This window comes from Helicoverpa armigera, chromosome 4 (assembly GCF_030705265.1).
Source record: "Helicoverpa armigera isolate CAAS_96S chromosome 4, ASM3070526v1, whole genome shotgun sequence".
Taxonomy (NCBI): Eukaryota; Metazoa; Arthropoda; class Insecta; order Lepidoptera; family Noctuidae; genus Helicoverpa; species Helicoverpa armigera.
This window is the reverse complement of record NC_087123.1, coordinates 4,518,668-4,541,878: the sequence shown is the minus strand read 5'-3', so window position 1 is coordinate 4,541,878 and position 23,211 is coordinate 4,518,668. Positions and strand designations below refer to the sequence as shown.

General features: G+C 37.8%; 1 protein-coding gene across 7 annotated transcripts in view; it reads right to left on the bottom strand.

The window, feature by feature from the left end:
* Positions 1–23,211, bottom strand: part of LOC110384162 (polypyrimidine tract-binding protein 1) — a 348,419-nt gene that overhangs the window by 138,030 nt on the left and 187,178 nt on the right. For 3 of the 7 annotated variants that reach the window (XM_049847019.2, XM_021345301.3, XM_049847023.2), the window contains exon 1: positions 12,838–13,423. The exons of 3 other annotated variants lie outside the window; for them this stretch is intronic. In XM_049847019.2, the coding sequence (XP_049702976.1) occupies positions 12,838–12,840 (3 nt within the window). In that variant the 5' untranslated portion in view covers positions 12,841–13,423. Of the gene's footprint in view, positions 1–2,071; positions 2,126–12,837; positions 13,424–23,211 lie in introns of those variants that run through there. One more of the 7 variants, XM_021345306.3, reaches the window with a different exon arrangement.

The following is a 23,211-nucleotide window of genomic DNA, read 5'->3' as shown; positions in this document are numbered from 1 at the left end:
GAACATTCTAGAGAAACTTACTCGGAAAATGGCTTTGAAAAATATGCTCGAATTCAAGTTATTCAACTTGGTGTTTATTTAATAATATGAATAACACGTTGAACTGTCGATAAAACATGTTCCCCACCGCATCACTGTCAAATAAAATCTCGTATAAGAATTCAAAGGCTCCATAAATAAATCATCGTACACCCCGAAACTCTCGCAGGAGCCAGTTTTGTTGTCAATAAATCCATCCTTACCCACTCGTAACATACTCTAAAGTTAACAGATAAAAACTTAGTTTGTTCAGTCCCAACTCCCGGGTTCGATTACGTAAGACGCGCAAACTTCCTCTATTACCCCCTACTTAAGGGTACAAATTTAAGCGCCCCCTATTTAAACACTGTTGCCAAATACCTACGTGTGTAATTTACGCCAAGTGCGGTTTACAACCGACGAACATTTTGGGAGCGGCTTTGGACGAGAGCGAGACGAATAAATCTCTGACGAGACGAACGATTTATAAGCAACCGGTGATTTGTAAGAATCCTACGGGGAATCGAATTTGATTATACGGGAAAACAGGCTGGAAAATTTCCGGTTCTAGTGCTCGGTAATGATGGACGTGTTCGAGTTAATCTGTATTTAGATTCTATTACTCGATCCTAAGAAGAATTCCGATTCCGAATAAAAGGAACGTCAAAGATAAATCTGCCAAATAATTTAAAAATGTGATAAAAGTAACGTCCGAAAAAAATACAGGCAGGTGACACCAAAAATCATGCCATTACTCTTTTACGGGGCTTTCATAAATAATCAGCAGTCCCATTTTTCAGTTAAAAAGAGCGGTCCTCACAGATGGGCCGGCTAAGTCCCACAACACTGTCATCATTTAAGCCGCACATTAGTGAAACTTGCGTCGTTTGTACCAACACCTGGGGACCGCGACACACTACTCGATATTTTAGTACCCGAATAAACTGCCCGACAAAATGTAAATTTCGAGTTCGGGCTGCGTCGGCAATATTTCAATTTGGAATTCGTGTGCCGTTTTGCATGTGTTGTGTTAAGAATGTAGGCACCTACGAATTAAGTGTGTATAATTTTATGTGAATATTTATTATTTCTTTACTGTTACCTACGGGCGAATAATCTTATTATTTTAATTGTAACACCAAACAACCATAACAGTCCTTCGTAATAATTTTAGAGCTATGTTATTGAAGTTGTGTGTCCAATTCATAAACGTGACTAAATGTATTAACATAGTTTCAGATTTCCGCTGACTACGGTTAATTATATGATTTAACCATAGAAATGCAAAATTTTTATTTTAGTTGTAGTTGATCTTCATTTGTCGATTTTTTCTTCAACTTTTAAAAGGAGATTTTATCGCGCGCCGGTGTTAGCTAGAGACACGGTCAACAGAGCGGCTAAAGTCAGTTCCGTACTGAATATCGCATACTTGCGCGTCTCCCAGTCCGAGGGAGTACTTTCGTGCGTGCGTTTCAAGCCAACGTGCGATGCCTAAGAAACTTTTCAATAAAGAAGAAAAAACCAACAAGAGTGCCTCCCCACCTTTTTAGGCATTCCGTCCTTAAGGCAACAACATTTAAACATAGTGACTCGCTTTATCCAAATCGGGGGCTATCGATCCGCTCCACCTGAGAGTCTGACACCTAAAGGACTCCTTAAAAGCCTTTCTGTTTGTACAAGACAGTTCGCAGCTCCCGTATAATCACAACGAGTCGAGATACTCCCATTCAAATGCAATGACACTAAGTCTAGATGTTGAACTACAATATTAATGAACTACTTTACTCCGACCAAGATACTGTTATTTCAAAGACATTGAAAAATAGCTGTTTAAGTTTTTTGACGTTCCTCCGAAGTTAGCGCACTTATCTACTGAGGTGTGGTTGCCCAGATAGTCATTAAGGTGTTCAACTTGCACCAGTCTATTTATCAGACATCGGGAATTGTTACACCTCTGAGGACTGCTTCTAATGGAGGAAGCCGTGACGTCATTAGTATCATTAGACGGAAAACAAAAACACAGTAAGCAAAATAAAACAAATCTGCTACTTACGCAGTTGTAAATGAATGAAATCTACGTGAACTTTCTCTAACAACACCCACGTACCTGGAAAGAAAATAAAATTGTTTATAAATACTTTTATGTAGACTAACAAACTAATTGTTACTTTTTCATATGCGGTCTTTGAGGCATTTTTAATGCATTTTGGATATAAAAATGATCGGCGGGGATCACTGTGCAATATAAATGCAAAAAGCTTAGAAAAGCGAATTTAATTAAAGTTATTCGAAAACCGAAACAACATTCCGAATTCAAACGTTAGCTACGTTCGGAAACAAACCAATAGCGGGGCACTGGCGAACCACGAGCGCGCCAGTTAATCGCCGCCAACTAGTGGGTAATCCTTTCGAGTGGTGTGCATATAACGAGTGCATTCCAACCCGTGCCGCGTTCCGAACGCACGGCATACAGTGAAATTGCGGCACTCGCCGACTCAAAGCGATGACGGGGCCGTATCATTGCATGATGTGCATCAGTAGGCAGTGTGTGCGTGTCACTCACGTATACTGATCCGCTTGTTTGCAAACACTAGCTTCTTTCCATTATTTTAGCCATGACACTGATCCATGACAAATGTACCGAAGTATATTAATTTTGAACATGAAAATTGACTTTACCGTTAACCCTCACGACCCGTGATTTACAGACTATCGATAAGCCGCCGCGACTTTCATCCAAGTTTTATAGCCAATGTTAACTATGCAGCGAGTCTCAAATTCACGCGAGCTCCTTGAACGAAATGGCGGGTGCAATTCACAACTTTCACCAACTACAGCGGCGCTTTAAAGTGAGTCGCTTTGTTAGTTGGTGCCCTTTTCTTGGTCTCGCAGCTAACTTCGCGCTTGAAAAATCTCGCACTGGACGTTAAGAATAGTAAATAAATGCAGCATCAGTGAGATGTACTGAATGGGAGGCAGCGAGGTGCGCCGGCGCCGCGTGCATTGCCCTCGCGCAGCCCCGCACCCCTCCCCGTGCGGTGGTACAAACGCGACTGACTGCATTCCGCCGCGCTTCCTGACCAGGGCAAGTGCAGCGGCATTACGCTGCAAGTACATACCGCGTCCCCCGCGCGCCGCGCCGCCGCACCCCCGCACACACCCGCCTAGGTTACCAACAAGAAACGAACACAAAGGAACTCCAAAGCACCCGATGTTTTGTATACGCAATCACGTAATTCGATAAAGATGTCTGATCAATGGCATCGTCTTTTGATGTATAGTAGCAAAGAGCCCTTGCCCCTTTTAAAATAATCATAAAATCTAATATTATGAAGAAAAATAAAAGGACTCCTCCCCGCCCGTTACTCGCCTTCTCCGAGTAAGCCCTTTGTAATCTAATGCATTAAGATTATTAGGTTGTTCTGACATCATCTTATTTCTTTAAAATTTACCGGTTTTTTATATACTGTGAATTTCTTCTGCCTTGACACGACGTTTACTTTATGTTTGGAACATGTTTACATCGTTGTTCGTAAAATTCTATTCCGGCTTTGAAATTGGTCACATTTTATGAAAACATCGTGATACAAACTGTCGAGTTCTAAGTTAGAGTGGAATTAAGACCGAAACGGGAGCTAACAAACGTAGATTTGGATCGTGCACTCAAAACGGTCATACGTAGCGCGTCGATATAAGATACTCTGCCCGGCCAGTTAGATGCAAAGCAAAAAGTATGGAAACACCCGGTAATAGTCCGCCTGCTGAAAGCGTTTTCCATGAGGCTTTTAAGCGCTTATCTTGGGAATGATAGCCGCGGCCGGACGCTGAAAGGCTGTGACGGCAATTTGCTTACATTAGGACATGCCCCGTTTCACCATTGGGCTACGATGAAAGCCAAGAATTTTTATGCTGCAATTCGTATTTCACATTTTTTTATTAATACACCTTTCATGCAGTTACAGTGTGGACTATTGATTCGAAGCGCAGTCAGCTATGAAGTTGAAACTGATTCAGTTACAGTTCGGAATGTTGCAGTATTGTAGCAGTTTGTGCAGCTCAGCCGGGTATTAAATTGTTTTTAGAAACAATCGCCGAACATAGTTCCGAGTCTTTCCCTAACTATGTGTGAATTTTATTTTTAACGTTCTTGAAACGGAAACTGGCAGTAAATTAGAGCCGAGTGAAATAAAAAGAACATATGAGTAAAGTAACGTCCTATTTCTTAACAGGCGGTTTCGTGAACCTTTGTTAATGGCGTCGTTAATTTGTACGAAGTGTGTAATTATCGGTTTCAATACAATGTCACGTAACGTTTTATTTTTCGGAACGCAGACTCTCGTTGTGGGAGCGGCGCATGATTCAAGAGATTGCATCACTGGTGAATCTTTATAAAGATTATAATGTAATGTTAGTTAGTGGTAGGCAAGGAGTGCGGTGTCCGTAAAGCTCGTGTTTGTTTTCCGCGGCTATTTCTGGCCACGCCGCGCGCCATTGTTCCAAGAGTTAAGGCCGCTCACTAGAAGGTTAAACAACAAACCTATCGCTTCACACGAGAAATGAAAGTAAAAATATTGTAAGAAACCAATATTTTATATTTTGGACGATTTATATAAAATTGTTGGGTGAAATTTCGATGTGTTTCGCGGCATGCCTTCTACGCTACGCGAGGCAGTATTCACTGCACGTAAATGTTACGAATAAGTGTTTGACCGCAATTTCGTGAAATGTTTACATTTAAAATTACATTTGGATGTGATACTGAACGGAAATAAGCGGTGCGGCAGATTTTAAACAGTTTACACATGGTCCCTGCAGTCATACAAAACACTTCTATTACACTTAGGTAAAAGCTGTGTATCTTGCAATGTAATTAATTTCATATTAAGATGTAGATGATGTAAGAAAGATATTTTACCACTGTATAAGTAGAACAGTTTGACCGATATAAATTAAAATGATACTAAAATTTGATATTAATTTTGTTCTGAAGTTCATAATAGAAACAAAATATAATTCTTTTCATCTCTCTGTATTATTCGAACACACGTGCCACCTTTTATCGTACATTATAATATTTTTGTCAACAGAACAAACTTTGTCTCAAATGAAAAATATTTTAATAAAGTCGCTGTGAATTTTTTCCAACTTTTAGTAGCATAACAGTTTAACTGTGTTTAGTTCTGTTATAAAATAAAATCCTCTTATCATTTTAGAATACATTTGGCACAGCAGGACCGTGAAAACACACATACCTATCATTTCTTAACACCCGTACCTACTACCATACTTGCGGCCAAATCATTACACTCGCGGTCAAACAAAACTGCACAGCATCAAATAACCGAAATATTAGTAACATCCATACGTAAGTTTGCATCGGAAACGATACTTGCCATTTAATAGCGCCAGATAGTTTCCATATCTAGATCGTTATTGCTCTGCCGTAAACCAATATTGTCGGCCATGTTCCTATGTTTGAATGTTCACACAGGTTTTTCACCAATATTTTACAAGCTTCTTTATATTGGTTGTTATAGAATTTTATTGGTATTTTACAAGAATAGATTTAACAAGACATATTTCAGGTAGGTCAAGGGATCCCAACTGATATTTCAACAAGAGGTAGGTCGTTATGTTTACCCTACTAAGAAAGTGTAGTAAGAATTTCCACAAAGAAATAATAATATCTCCAAAATTAAATAGAAAAGGTTATTCTAAAACTATTATACTTCAAAACTATACAAACAGATCCTAATTCATAATGCGAAAAACTCCAAACTATTGTTTTAGCAGCAACGAGTGTTAAAAAACTTTGTTCTCCCGCCGGAGCCAAACTTTCAATCCTTTATTATATCTTTAAGAAATAGAGTTCATATTGTTTTGCCCTGAGGAATTCTACTCCATCGTATCGTAATGGAGAACTCATAGTTATTCTAATGGACAAACAGAAAACAAAAGCTAGTGTGAAGATTTTTAAAACGAAATAAACAGTTTTCAGTTGTTTTTGAGCAAGAATTTGCAGGAATTTTGAGTCTTCTACATGATGATCAGTTTTATTTTATTTATTAAATATTAATGCATATACTTCAAACACTATTTAAAACACATAAATAAATATAAACACTATAATATGTATTCCGAATTTCCTGATGGTTCCTTTTTAAATGTATCTTCAGAACGGTGCCATTCGCAATTCAACCGATCGTGTTAAATTACAAGCGAATTATAAAATTATTACAATTTCGCACAAAATCCACTTACAAGGTTTCAGACCATTTTTTTTCCTTTGATCAGAACTAAACCTTTTCTGAATTATATTTTTCCGCGGCGCCAAATTCTACAGGCACCGCACATTTTATGCCAATATTTAAAGAGCATTATAATAAAGTTATTATATAATTAACAAAGGGTAGTTATAAAATCTAAAATTTTCAGGCGGTAAACAGAAGAAAGAGTTAATAAGCTTACCGTAGAGGCTTTCATTATGTTGGCCTCCCATTTCTTTTCATTACCTGCATCATAAAGAGGATTTTATTTCTGTTCCTCTTTTCTTGTGTAGTCACTTTTTTTAAGACGTCATCGTGGTTGCTTCAGCCTTTTGTTAGAGTATCAGAAACAATTGTTAAATGAAAAATGCTTTTTGTCTTGAAAATGTAAGTAACTTATTGTCTCACTTTACAGAGCTTTATTTTAAAGTTTCATTTTTTAGTTTAGAATTTTCTCGATTTTTTCAAGGCTTTCTTTTGACAGAAAACTTAGTCTAAAAGTCGATGTTGGTTTACCCTCAAAATTACTCCATTAGTTTAATGGAGTAATTTTGAGTCACTAAACCAACATCGACTTGCCTTTATATTTATAAAAGTAGAATGAATATTACTGAAGTCCCTAGCTTTGTTCAAAAGGTAGAGTGATATATATTGCTGTCACGGCGCTAGTTTTGTGGTTGCAACTTGTAAAATTCCAGTTCGGCGGCTCCAGTTGGGTCCCAGTAGACATTACACGTATACAAATCCGGGCGACATGGCAACCAAACTGAAAGAATTCTGTCTCAGCGTGGCGCCGCACAAACTTTACACTACGTATTTACGTAACGACTGTACGTAATGCCGCGTACGATTTTGACATATTGCTTTGCAAACAACGTGTAAGCTTCAAAGCTTTGTTCCCGACTGTATTTACACCGTCATAAAGAACGCAACAAAACATGAACGCGATTGTATCAGCATCAGTTCTCACGGCAAAAACAAACAAATTATAACTATTAACGCGGCGGGTTGAATATTGCCCGATATTAATATTTCCAGCGAGGACGAGGGTTTTATTCAGCGAAATTGCAGTTAGAAAGATCCTATTAATGAACGTCCCGGACTCCTTTGTCCGGCGTCGGGGCATTTCCTGCACAATCGCCCTGACACCAAGTAATTAGGGAGAAAAATTCGTTACTCTAACATCTAGTACAGTGTTTCAGTTTTGTGGTGAAATATTTTTAAAAAGTCGTCGCGAGCTTCGTACTGTACATTTTATGTGGTATGATGCACTTTTTAATAAAGCTATTAGAGAGCTGTTCTATGTTTGAGGTTCATGTTGGCATTGTTGTTTCGGCTACAAATGACCTATTTTTCCTTTCCTTAAGTTAGCTTAAGGATTTTGAGTTTGAATTTTTGTAAATAATATTATTTCTGATAATTTTGTTATTTTGCATACAATATGATCTAACTTAACTTGACCATGTTCTTCGATAGCAACATAGGATGTAATAGCTACCGAAGTACCTGTCTTATGATTGCGAAGAACATCAGAACAATTAGCGTTCAAAGCGAAATCGTATTAACCTCTTATTATTTAATCGGCTTTACCCACGCAATAACAAGTATTTTTTAAATTTGGCAATTACTGCAAAAGGATTGATAACAATACTATGTGATAATTTCTTAGCATATACTGTAAATAGAGGTATATTTTCCCGGCTTGAAGAGAATTTTCTCTAAGACTAGGAGTGGTTTATGGGTTTTGATTATTTTTATACATAGGTACATATGTAAATCAAATGTATGTACGTCTGTCTAATAATGACAAAAGGCTATAGATCTACAAATAGTTCGGAGACTAGTTTTTTAGCGTAGACACTTGAATCTACGGCCGTTCCGGTTTGTAAGTCGGCGCGATGACCTTATATTATTTATGGATTGGGCCAAATTGTGGGCGCTAGCGATTATTGTAATTATAACACTTAGAAAAACAACAAAAAACGTATATTTTAATTTATACTTTTCTTCGAAAATAAAAGTAACTGAACGATTTTTTTGAGAATTTAGTGTCGTTTTCAATTTAGAAGGATACACTTATTCAAACCCAGTTGGATGGGAAGCCCATTCTCTAAACAAATGTTTAAACATACATATTTAGAGGCATTAAGCAATTAGTAGCATGTTCCAATTGAGTATGCGTACACATGAATAGCACTAAATGATCAACTAAATTGATGCACGGGATAATATCCCTACACTTTCTATGCTAAAATTATGTTCTATGGAAACCACGAATAAGCTTAAGTTTTCTAGACTACGTTTTTTGAGAACCGAATAAGGAATAAGTGGTAGTACTTGTCAGTTTTTTATGCCTTAATATTTGCCGTATGTTTTTTGTCATAACACATATCCAGATAAAGTAGACTTGAGGTTGTTACGTAGCTAAAACATCTTCTATCCCAACGTGATTGTTAGTTTTACTAGATTCTGTTAGTAATTGCATCCTTTAGTCTAGAATATATCTGGGATAGTTTCAATTAATCCCACATACTGAGTACCTCCCATTTTGGGAGCGGTCTGTTTGTAAGTGGCTTGCGATAGGCTGAGTCTGAAAAATTTTGGAGTCGTGCCAATCCGTACAAATTCACCCGACGCGAACGACTTCAAAATTGGTATCGAGAGACTCTTACCGACTCGATTCAACGAGTTTAAAATCGAGTAGACTACTTGCTCATTAGCTAGTAATAATCGCTATTCGCTTTTGATCTATGCTACGTGTAATTATTATACAAATTTTCTCAACACTCATGGTGACGCAACGTGGCCCCTCGCGTACGGACTTTTTTATGTGAGCCCATAAAATGACCAGTCCGGGGCCCCAAAGAAAGATTTTATTTACTGTTAAATACATGCTTTGTACACTCTGATTAAGAAAAATTGTTAACGAAATTCTTTTTGCTTTGAATCGCAGTTTTATTCCGCCAGTTTGTAAACTTTAGTAGTGATAATAAGTGCTTTCAACTGAATTGATAAGATTAATCCTTATGCAGTGGTAGTTTACTTCTTTTCAAGCAGAAACTACCTGATTCATATCTTCAGAACACATAAATCCAGACATTTTAATTACAACAAAATATATTTATTAGCGTAAAAATCCGAATCTTACGGCAAACTGAGTTAATTTGACTAATTGGACTGTGTAAAATATTGCAAGTGACCAAAGTAATTTCCTCGTAGGTTTAATTGGTACCGAGCGGCGTGGAAAATTCACTGTGAACACAAAAGTGGCTTGAAAGTGCAAAACTAGTTTCATCGTTTTTAAAAACTGTTTATGAGGAGGCTTAACGAACGCGGCGGCACGCACGCGCCGGGAAGAATAACAAATACGCCCACAGCGCCCTAGCTGTAAATACTCTGGACTATTGTTTAATGCGTCTGCTTTACTTTATACTCGTTTGATTTGGGGAAATAAAAATTCTAGTAGCTCCAACATTTTCGGTATATTACAACATTTTCAGAACTCTTGTTTGCACGTTACAATCTCTATCTCAAATGAAGTTTTCTGAGAATCGGCAATTTTCAATCCTATCTTTTGTAGTACCTACATCATTTTCTTCGAAATGTCGGGTTGGTGTACATACTAACTTTGCTATCAAAACAAATATTTTATTGTTATTTTATATTTGGTAAAAGGGCGAGTTTTCAACGTTAAAACGCAGACATTGTCTGTGTTATTACGCCTATTTCGACTTTATGCATGATATAAACACGAAAAAAGAGACAAATGTGGAAATTTCATTATGACCGTGATAATCCGCCGGCAACCCTGCACGAAGGTTTAATAGCTTTAAAAGAAAAGCACGTCACGGATCGCTGGAGATATTCCGCGACACGACATTATTGCATTTTTGCTCACGGAACACCTGAAAATCATTAATTAATTCCAAAGGCATTATCGTTGCCTCCTCGGAGCGTCGTCCGGAACATGCGAACTTCTAATTTGTTACTGTAAAATCAGGTGAAAATCATAGGAGAGTTGGCAAATAGTGCGGGTGAAACTGCGGCGGTCACACAACGTTAAATCTGAGCATCACGTGACAGAATCCGTTCTTTGCATCACTAAATTGATTGTTGAATTGGAATTAATACACTCATTAGATGTATGAATGCAATTAGGTGCATAGTTGTGTAGCGAATACCGTTTCGCGCGGTCGCACCGTACGACTTTCGAACGAAATTGCGGAGAAACTGATATAATGGTGCGGCTACCACGCGATGTTGCTCGCGTACTTTTAGCATGATTTATTATTTACTGCAATATCCTTGTAATTGATTACAGGTATTTATCATGTGTGGTCACCCGTCTGTCTGTGTGTTGGCGTTATGGCCAATATGCTTCTGGAGCGTTTATCACGCGCATCCTTGGAGTCTCATTTTCGGAAGCACACGCAACTTTTATTTCTAAGCTATGCTGCTTTTAATGTTACTTTTCGTGGTCTAATATTTTAAAGGTTTATTAGTAAGGGTCTGCCAGGCGTTAATTTAGACCATCTAACGATTTCAGCGCATATTTGAGGGAATATAAGTATGTTTTTTACGTATTACGTACCTAGTTTCAAAAGTTTCAAAATTACCAAAATGTACTACAGGTAAGGCTTTTTAAATAAAGACTTAATAGTGACAATAGTCTTTCTAGACTCACATTCTGATAAAATACACGAGTATGGAGGATAATTTAACATCAGCGCTAAAATATTGCATTACAGTGAGATAGTCGACGCTGTTTGCTTTCTCCCACATTATGTTAGTTTCTATTTAAAGATAACGACCTCGTAAACACAATCATGCAACGTGAACATGGATACATGAACTTTAAGTATATGTTTTTAATATTACGATGAATATTCTGTATGAAATTGTATTATTTTGTAACTATTAATATTATCTAAAAACTATGTTTGTGAGAACGGGCTTGCGAACTATATTGGATCTTAAACATATTTACCTAAGCCATAGAAACAAAATATGTTTAAATTTTCATAAGCTCCGTTAAATTGTACAGTTTTGAACAGAATTCAGGCGAGCGGACTTAGGCATTCGCGTATGGCGTATCCCGTTATCTAGACACCAGACTTCCTTGAAGGAATTTTGCATGGTAATGGTTCCTGATTCTTTAGAAACATTTGCGAGCCGTTACTTATATGGTCGTGACTCTGAATACTGGCACGTGATGAAAATTCAAAACGATTTCATTCAAATGAATATTAGTATCGATTTGACGATCCATATCCCGGGACACAAATGTGACAGCCATAAGCTCAACACCCTACTTTGAAATTCATAACACGCCGAAATTAAACCATGTTTTCGATTTTAAGATTGGTTTAATTAAAACTGGCACTTTGATGAGCTGAGAATTTATTTACCCACGCTTGAGTGATCAATAAAAGAAAACATTTTGCTCTTCGAATTCTTTAAGGGGTTGGCTGTATTAAATGGAAGGAAATTCAAGAGCTACCCATTCGTCGGTGGAGTGAGCGAAACAGATTTGTGCGCAAGTATTAAAATAACATAAACACACCTTTGACGGGTGGTCTTAATGAGAAAAGTTTGATACGACTTCCATTTAAGTCAAACTTCTGTCATCAGCGTTTACTTTCCTAGGCAGGGCGCGGCTAGCGGCGGCTCCGGGGCTCGGCCACCGCGGCCTCTTCGGAAACGAGATAAGAAATCTCAATCGAAACGTAAACAAAACTTGATTTCGTTATTGACTGCAGACGACCGCTCTGTTCGATTTCCGCCTTTCCTAACTTCTGTTGGGATTGCATTTGAAATTGTATTAAAAGTTTACATTGACGAAGTTCGTTGTCGGCATGAGTTAAAAACATTGTTTTGGTTTAGAATAACAAACTCCGATCAGCTGAACGAAAAACGCTTTCAAGATTTCCTGCTAACTTTAAAAGATTAGTTCTCGGCATAATCCGAAAAAATAACTTTGTAATAAATTGTTTCATCCGATAGTTAACTCAACTTCTGTTATTTGCCGAGTTGAACTTTTTATTGCGTCACTTGTTAAACTTGAGCACCGCATTTCTAGTGTCAAATAAAACATTAATTAAACTTTTGCGAGAAAACAGTTAGAAGTATTAAAACTGGATCAATTAATTTCAATATTCCCAAAGGATCAATATACCCCAAGTTAAATTCGCAGTGGAGACGTTAATATGCTTAACTTATGCGTGCGAACTTCAACTTCTCTATAGTTAAGACTGAAGTTAAGTTTTAGTTAGTGTTGGTATCGGAAAGTGTCGCTGTTAGACAATGTTACGCAATAAATATAATTATTATTTATTTGTCGTGTGAAGTTTTGATCGGTGCGATACTCGTGGAGCACTCGCGGCTTGGAGGGCGCGATTGTATCGCTATACATTAGTCTGCGGCCCGAGAGAGTTATTATCAGATCCGTTTGTTCGCAACTTTGCAGCGTTGTGCTCTCTACTCGTGGAAACTTATCGGTCGAGTGCTCACGGCGGCTGCTAGATAAGCGGCCGGCAGAGATGCGTGGACTTACCATGTTAGAGAGCAGCAGCCGTTGGTGTTTAGCGACTTGAGGATCTAGGGCTTGGAGCGGGAGGGCTAGGGGCAACGGGAGAGGCAGCGGCAACGGGAGCGGGTGCGGGTGCGGTGCCGGCTGCAGGATCAGCGGCGGGCAGCAGGCGCACGGCGTCACGTAGGACACGCACCCGAGCTGCGGCGGGAACAGCGTGCCGGCGGCCTCCTCGAGGCCTCGCACACGTCTCTCACGACCGCATCCGCGGCCGACCTCCAACCGTCCGACGGCCACGCGCGCCGCCGACTTCCCGACACGACCGAGGTGCCCGACCACCGAATTGTTCGAAGCGCGGTCGCTTCGAAATAAATTTCAACTTAACGCGGGAACTCCACAAGTTCTCGAGCGTGGCGCGAAGTGCGTTGGAAAGTGCCGAAACTCGAGTTGTTTTAGTTGAGGAAGGGCCGGGTGACCGCGAGGGAGCGGGAAACTAGCGTTCGGGAGAAGCGAGAAACGTCGCACAGGGCTCGCGAGAGTGTGGAGAGAGTGGCGTCGTGCACGGAGCACAAGTCGCCAGGCCGGCGTGTGGCGGTGGACTGAGCGGCGAGGCAGGTGCGCCGCGTCGCGCGGAGGGCGCTGGGGGCGGGCCCACCTGATTCACCTGGGCGCCTGCGCCGCGCGAGCTCAGCCTCCGCGGTACACGCCGACACCGACACATCAACGCTACTCTTTCGAACACTAACATTGCACTATCAACCGTCATTGTGCTGCAACTTTTCATCGTAACATATTATTTCATTGACTTTTCTTGCTTTTTTGACGGCGTTGAGTGGAGTTAGATAATGCTTTTTAGTTGCTTAATGCAATGGAACTTTTACTAAACTTTATTTAATAAGATGACACTCTAAAATACTAAAATAAATAATCTTTTGAAAATACGTTCCCGTACTCTCTAATAACATTTAGGTATGAAAACTTCTTTTAAAACTCTTTGAATCTGCATCAGCCGTACTTATAAATCTAAATAGGACTCTAACCCTATTCTATGCAAAGAAAATGAGCGTAATAAAATAAATTGGCGACTCGACGACTCGCAAATAAGAGGCATTATCTTGCGGAAATCTCTAGCGGGATAACTGGGATAAATCGCATTGATCTCGGAGGTCCGGCTTTCCTTAGAGAGGACATCTGAAGAGGCACGGTGTAAGCCCGTTGTACACGCTTACAGGGGATTAGGCACCTTTTAACGTCGAACACTATTTACCTTTGGGATCTTTTCTTCGAGACACAGATTACATTCTCGTTAGTAGCCAATGAGTAAACAGAACGGATTTGGACGCACACATGCTGTTGGCACGCGGAATGAGTGCGATCACGAGAATCTTATTTAAACGTGCGATAATACGATGAGTTGTAATGAACATCGCCTTTATAAAACAGACCGTTCAACTCATGACGTACTGCACATACTTTTATACTTTGAGCAGTAACAATCTATTAAAAGATTTATTGTTACACATATTTTCCTCAGGAAATTCCAAAATATCACTGCCTACGCAATACAATTTGATTTCATTGACGTACTTTACGTAAGAGAATTCGGAAACTGAAAGATAAACGATATTAAAAATATCTAAGTAGATAAAGTACGAAAAACTTATCCAAGATATAAAAAACATTTTCGACATGAAAACTTGACTATTGTAGCCCTCAAATATCTAAAGAGATACGTATCTCGATATACGTCATCTGACAATATTTGCGAGTTCTCTGTTAGGTATCAGTACCTAGTATTAATTTATCTGGATAAAAATAAGTTCTGTAATATAGATATCCACGCATCCGTCTCAAGAATCAGAAAAGCCAACACATTTTTCTTAATATCAAGGTTTTTTTTACAAATCATTTAAACCGCAAAACAGGCCATATTTTAAAAATTTCCAGCGTATAACATCGTAATTAATTAAAAATATTTACTGCATAATCTACTTGTAAAGCAGGTTTAAAGGGTCTTACGCGAACCTCTAAAGCTCTGTTTTAATTTCAAATTAGACAAAACAATTAGGATAACGCACGGTTTCATACAGGCGTCTAACACAAACGTTATAAATAACTGAATTAATACTAGAGACGGGAGGTATTGTTTTACTAAATAGGGTTATGTTAAAACATTTATCTTGTAATGGGTATCTTGATGGAGTAGTGAAGACAGGTGTGAGAAGAAAGACTACTAATTATGTTCGTAGTGATGACTGGAAATTACGGCCTACAAGCAGTATGAGGAGTTTTGTATAAAACCTACTTACGTAATTGTATCAATCGAGTAGTTTTTCGTCATGATCAAGAACCTACTTACTGATTTTAACATTTTTACTTGACGAGGAGGGCTATGTTTTTTTATTATTTCAGTTACAGGCAAGAAAAGTATATCTAAAAGCCTAGTAGTAACCATGAAGTTAGCCCATTAACCCGTTATTTACAAGATGAATTCAAAATATACTAAGATCAAATAGATATAGGTCCGTATAATTGAAATTTTGGCATAAGTTAATTTGTAAACACAAAATAATCGATTACAATGCCAACACTACAACGGGATCGTCACGAATTGATTACTCGATTACTAAGTTTCTAACTACAAAGGTTAACACTTCAAACGCGCCTGTTTTCGATAGTATTAATAATTAATTCTGATCATCGGCATAACAAGCTCGGATAATTAGAGAATGTGGTAACTTGACATGTTTTTGAAAATGTATTGTGCCGTTCCTTGATTTCGAAGCGGCCATTATTAATTCGATATTCAAAACTTTAAATATGGCGCGGACTGTTTGAAAGCTGTCAAATGTACGTCAAATTGACATTAAAGTAGACTTCTATTTTTAATTAGCGACCTCGAAAGTTAATTGAGCGAACTGTCTTTTTAGTTAAAATTACAAACAAAGAATTGACAGAGATGTGTGTTATCATTATTACGGAATTATTTAGTTCTCATTTGGAATGTTAACAGTCTAAGTACCTTGGAAAAATTTTGGATTTTCACCCATGTAGGTAAAGTTTTCCGAAAACTCCCATTTTTTTGTCACGTAGATTAAATAGTATTTTATATTATAAATTGATTAATATCAATAATCAATTGCCAATGATAAGACAAGAATTAAGGAGACTTAATCGTATATACGGTTTGTTCACAGCTATGAGGTGTGAAGGAAAAGGAGGTACGCTTTTGAGCGAATAACAGCTGCTACAATAGTAGCTTCTATAAATAGCGATAAACAGCCACACACACATGCATACTTTACTTACATTAGTACCTCGTCATAATTTCCGCGTCAAACATGCAATACGTTTCTAACAGCCTAAATATTTATCCCCACTCCCGCCAACGCGTTTGTATGAATCACTGCGTGTGTATGTGTGACTAGAAGGCATGTGAGTGCAAATTCCGCAGTTCAAAGTTAGGCTGTACGCCCGCTCGGGCCCCGGTCGTTGACCCTGCGCGCACGCCGCCAAGCCGTCTACGAGCGGTGTTATGTAACGTGACCTTAACATTGGGCTGTGAGAACGGAACCTTATTCAGTGTTGACTGTGAATGTGATCCGATTATGGCATTTATTAAGTTTAGACAGCCGGTGCAACTATTTTTAGATGAGATTACTAAAGAATGCGAATGAGTAAACGTTTTATATGAGAATGTAGTTTTCTGATTCTTTTTTTAATAAAATTGTACACAAATGGGCAATTTGTTTACATGATACGAATGCTTTGTGCTGCTTTATTTAAAGATCGCTGTTAGAAATTTTAATAAACGGTGCTTTATTCCGAATTAAATTGCATTTTATAAGCTTATTTAGTTCTTAATGGAATAAAAACTTATTTTATCTCGCATTCAAAATGGTATCATCAGACAAATGCTAGATAAGACGTTATTTTTTGCCAGTATGTTTAAAGATGACCATTTCTTTGCATGAATATTCAGAGATCCTTATCTGTTTTGATTTAAAAATTAAATCGCACTAATGTTATACACTTGGATGGATGCAGTGATGGTATAGGTAACGAAGGTGATACTTAGTAACTTTACAGCCAAATAAAACATTTTGAATACACACACATTAGTTAGTTTATAGAACACCAGATACACAGAACAAAGATACATAGTTGTAGGTATTGTGAAAATTCTAACTAGTAACTTAAGACGGCAGAACCTTATTCTCATTTTATACTTAAGCACTTGATCCAATTTAATCGTTTATCTTGTAGGCCCAGTTGTCTGTCTTATCTTGGGACCTTACTACACAATATTACAAAATTAGAACATAACGCCTAATGAACAATAATCGACATAACATTAGCGCAGCGATACCGAAACCAACGCGATGCATACGAAAAAAAATGCAAAATAACGGACGGAGAAAAGAAAACATAAAGCGGGCGCATCGTAATGCAAGTAAATCGTCCGTGGAATCCGAGAACAAAACCGAATAAATTGTTTTAATAAGGCATAAATTACGACAAAAAAATCGGACCGATCACGCCGTTACGATGGCTGACTATGGCATTTACGCTTTGTTGGATACCGTACATGGTGCGCTTGAAATGCACTTTTTGTATCGGCACCGAGCTGGTTTTTGCAGCGGCGTGCATCGCATACACGGTAATTTGCTATTAGTACTGTTACGAGTAAGCAGCGCAATGGTTGCGCTTAGCTGAACCTAGCTACTTCGAGACATTGCAGGTGACGCAGGTGTGACGTTATAGTCAAGTCTTAACGATCACATGAACTTAATGCTCACGCATCGACGCTGCTAACTTAAGCTCTGAGAGCGTTACTCAACTTTGAAGCTGAATTATTATAAGATCAGGTGTTTTTGTTCTAACTTATACGCTCTTTTGTACGATAATACCACTCGAATTGTAACTTGTGTGATAACACTGTTTACCGAGACAAGTCGAGTCTAATTACAGTTAAGTGAGCGTTTAGATTTTCAAAGGAACGCCTATTCTTGGAAAATTAATTCTATATTATTATTCACTAAACAAGCGAAAACGAATCGGCTGAAACCGATTTCACTCAATACGGTAGGAATATCTCAAGTATATTTTGTCGTAAACAATTCTTTGTATGCGAGCGTAGGTACTATCCCTTTAGGGAGCCGTATTCTGAAAATAAACGAGCGTGAAGCCTTGCTAAGGTTACTGGTAGTAACAAAAATAGCCACTCAAGGATGTCGACATTTTACAATGATAACAGATACAGAATAAGTCATTGTTCCAACAAGTAAATAAAACTAAATGTTAACATTTTGAATGGAAAAGAAACGAGACCGGATAAAATACAGAGTCGTCTTCGCCGACAAAATATTTGTTTTGTTGCATACAAAGTAAAATTATGTGTCCGTTTCAGCAGGGGCAACGTTAATAACGTTTTACTTTTACAAGGCCATGGCACTGCAATTGTAACTAATTGCGTTCTTAAAATAGAAACAAAATCGGAAGAAATAAATACACTGAACTAGTGGTACGGTAGACCGCACATCAGTGGTAACTGTCATGCACCTTAACTCCATAGTAATAAGTACGATTTTCCTATAAAACTGTTACCACTGACCTGAAGTTGACTGTACATACAAATAATAATTAAATTGCAACACAACTTAGATTAACAATATGGACGTTATCATGATTATCCACGTATTTACAAAACAAAGTTTGAATGTACCTATTATCGCAGTGTCTGATATTGAAGCGCGTTCAAATTAAAGCATAATTCTGATGATGCTTCGGACAAAATCATTATAATTAATGAAAGCACACCCACTGTGCGTTAATCCACTTCCCATTTTGTGGACTCCATTAGAGCATGTAATGCGAAACACTAAAGCGAAAACAAAATTTCAACTGAATAAACCGAACAACATTTCTAATTATTAAATCTGAAACTGGAATTCTTGGTATTGGTCGGTTCGTTTGGAAATGCACTGTTGTTAGCGAATTCGTATTCGTACGCGGATAATTGCGTCGAAGATAATACGCGGGGAATGTCTGAAAACCTTGATGTTTGATGGAAAATGGAAATGCGTTTTCGTGCACATTTCCAATTGTACCTGAAATTATCTCAAAATGCCGTAACTAAAGATACAAAGCAGTTTATACGATTATAACACTGAATATTTTTATCCCATTTCATGAACTGTGTAGGAAGATGTGCTACGTGGGCGTCAAAAGGTTAATGAATAAGATATTTACATATACAATAATACATTTTCCTGCTGAATTTCAATTAGCCAAACAAATCCGCTAAACAAGCGGATGTACGACTTTATGAAGACGTCTAACAAATTTGATTTTTCACTTAAATTAAAAAGGTAACGTCACTTTTCCTAATATAATAACGTGTATTCTAAGTACATAATGAGTTTAGTCGAAGCATTATGTTGGCGTAAATATAATTCATTCGGTGTGGCACTCATAAGCAGGCTCGGAATATTCTTTGTGGAGCGCCGGGAAAAGGGCTGTGTGGTTTCTAGTGTTGTACCTGTGTATGTCGATGAATCTTCCAAAAACAAACTAGATAACAGAAATTATGTCAGTGTTATAGTTCCAAATTATACAGTAATTACCTACAGAAAATAAGATTAAAAAAATGGTTCTTTTGTATCGTTTTATTGCGATTAATTTTACACAAGCGAATATTTTTTAAAGATAAATTAATTCAGTAACAACATTCGAAAGACATCGCTTTCTTGTAATGACAACAAAAAAATTACAAATGTCATTTGCTCATTACAGAACACACGCAAGTAAATAACAAATGCTTGTCACAACTCATCGACATCGATATCGCACGTTCCTATCCAACACAGCTCTTTGGCGTCAGGTCCAGATCAAATTAAAAACAGAATTTATTATAAGTATCATTAATTATTTAATGCAATACTGTGTTCACTGGCGTCGGGTGGGACGGCCTGACCGCACACCGTGTTTTTGCTACCAAATTTACAGGTACAAACAGAATAGGATATTTAGATTAACACTGTGAAGGGATGAACGCAATGCTCGTATAGTCAACGTACGAAGGATAATTAGTTTCGCACGTACAACGTCACAATTAACTTTTTACTTTACGTTCATGTCCATTTACATGATTTTTAGCCGCCTCATTTTAATTTGTACGCGGATAAATCCGGTTGTAAATTCGTTGTGACATGCCTAATTTATTTGTCGTAGAGCAATGATTTACGATATGTTAATAGAAACGCATGCAATATTATAAAACATCGGATTAATAAAGTCCGATTGTTTTATGTTTTTTAATCAGCCTGACGGTTGTTTTTGATAGATTGCAGTTTTCAATTTCGTGTTTTATTGATATTCACCAACAACAAAAAACAAATAGAACACGAATAATAGATTTATGTTTTCAATATAATAAATATTTTAGCAATTTTATTTAGGAGCGTAATATTGAGGGATTACTGTGCACTTTTAACGGAGGGATTACAAGCGAAAATGGAAAAGGCATTCAAAAATGTTGCAGTAATATTATTTGAACTGATAAATCCAATTCGCAATTTTATGAGCACATCCTAAAAGCAACGTAATCCGTATATTGCAGAATACGTTTTAAGAGTGAAACACGAAATGAGTTTCATATTACAAGATACCGAATCGTGTGGATTTCAAAACGATGGCAATTGATAGTTCGGGGTAGAGCGGGGACCGAGGAGTAACAAACTTTGTAAAAAGTTCGCGTAACCTCGTAGTCGGCAGCATAACTACATGTACGTAAATCCCGCAAGAAAAACCTTGTCCGACCATTTGGCCTTTAAATGTTAAATTGGTCCTTTGAATTTCTGTTTAATATTAGTGGGCTCAAAGCCTCAACGAGGAATTAAATATGAATATTTGTCTGGCCTCGTCAACAGAATGTTTCGAAGGTCCGAACCACGGGTTCTTTACGTCTTTGTGGCGGTTAGCAAGTATCAAGAGTAGGTTTACTTAGGCCCTATCCCGAGGCCTGTTTTGCTCGGGCTACTTGGAGAATGAATACGAAAACGTATTTGCCTTGTGACTGGTAAATGTCCCCCTGGCGGAATGACGACATTGTTAATAAATTACTTGTAGTCTTGTGTGTATCTTAAAAACTTTGGACGCTCGTGTAATAAGTGGGCTCTTATGCTTCGTATTCCAGTTCATTCAGCTGGGGTCTAATAATAATTATGTTGCCACAAAATCATTAACTTCTCCGTTGACTTAAACACTAGTGTTTAACATTGAGTATTTTTAGCACTCTTTACCTAAATATAATTGTATGAAGGTGTTCAATTGAAGGATGTAATGAAAAATTATAAAATGCTCAAGATACGTTATCTAGGTCATGCCAATGCAATGTCAGTGTATACGAAAGTTTGGCTCCCACCACATATGGATCAAGGGCTACATTTTGATACGGCTGTGATGAATGACAGTGTGTTTGTTCCCAGTTAAGTGTAGATAACGCTCTCACGATCGATCCTCTCATTAAACAGGGGGAGGTGTTTGTAATAATTGATTAAACTTATACGTGTGTTGACTGATTACGTATTTAACGGTGGGTTATATGGATTAAGGAGCCTGTAGAACCTGCGATTGGTGCCAGTAATATTTCTTAAATTTAATTGCGATAAATATAAAAAAAAATACATCTAAATCAGCAACAGATGACTCTTAAATATTAGGAGACTAAAGAAAATTATAAATTTTTACATCTATATTAAATATGAGATCTAAGTGCAAAGGTTCGCAGTCAATTTTATACACAAGCCTATATCTATCCCATACATCCCATATATCCAGTAATATGTAAAACGGCTTCACTTTACGCCTCGACTTAAGAATTAGTTTTGACCTCAAACACTTCGGTAAAGCGACTTTGTTCATTTGTTATGAGTCCCATGTGTTTTTTGGAAGCAACGTTAAAAGCTTTAAAGTTTCCCTAGTTTAGGCTTGCTCCAAACATTGACTCTAAGGCCGGGGTTTTGTATCTGTGGAGCGAGGCTCGTGTACACATTTTGTGAGGTATCGAGGAAACTGAATTTTATCCCTGTCGAAAATAACTTCGTTGTTTATGCAGCTTGTTAACATAGCCTACAAGTACCATGTCAACCTTTTTTATTATCTATTCATCAATAAATAATTAAAATACATGTTTGGCAATGACCCTCAAACTAGGCTACAGCCTGTGTCTTGAGGGGCCGAGTTGCGACAGTCAGGTACTTAATTGACGAACATTAAACATAAGAAAATATGTAAAAAAAGGAAAATAGTTTTTGACAATCCTTGTTCTAGTTGTAGTTTATTTGCGCTGTGAGTCTCATCCTAGTGCATTCCGAATGCAAATGTAACTCCAATCCCACGGCGTTCTTACTGTCGCCTCAACTTCGTTGTGACGGATAAAATTAATTTCATACGTTGCACACACAGTTAAGAACTAAGCCTTAGTTACTTATAAACCTTTGTTAGAGGAATTGTAGACTGTGCTGCTTGGCGTATTGTAATAAAATATGGATATATTCAACAAGAACAATAAAAAAATTTTAAGTCGGAGACACAATGGGCGGTCTTATAGCTAAAAGCGATCTCTTACAGACAACCTATGGATGTAGATGCCTGTCTTTCACCAAATGGTGATCTAATAACGCCATACACCAATGCAAGTTACCCGGTCCACGCTACCTATGTTCTTTAATAAGGCTCGAATGCTTATAAGAGATCACAGTAAAATAGTATTTACTAGGATTAGTACCTTCTAATGTAAGGAACATACTACCATGTGGTTTATACTACCACTATTGATTCTACACGTTATCATTAAACGCGAAAATAATTAAAACGAACTAATCATAAAACGTTCTGAAAACAACATTAAGTAAGTACCACTAAGGCTAATAGTAGTGTCAACGGTTCGCTTAATATAACGTGTCTTTCACTGTTACCACATTAGCTGCTATTAAACCAGATATTCCGGAACAGTACAGGTTAAACATCTACTATAAGGAACACGAAACGTTACTAATTGCCAATAGCAGTGTAATGTTCACGATAACCCGTGAACAGATGACTGTTTTACCTGTGTCCAGTGAGGTGATACCAAAACGTAGTGCGTGCCAAAGGGAACTGGCCATGGCAGGTGAAACAAGACCATCTCTGTTGTAATATTCACTTTGCCCCCCTCCCCCCTCACCCCGCGTCGTGGTCCCTTCCGAAAGCTCTTAATGCCAAGTCGGCCTGACCTCATGCCAGCTACATTAAGCCGTTTATACATTATGTATGAATTTGTTATGCCGTTTGATGTAAAGAAGCTTTAACTAAGGTAGTGCTAAGGTTTTAAGTCAATTTTCCCTTAATATTTTA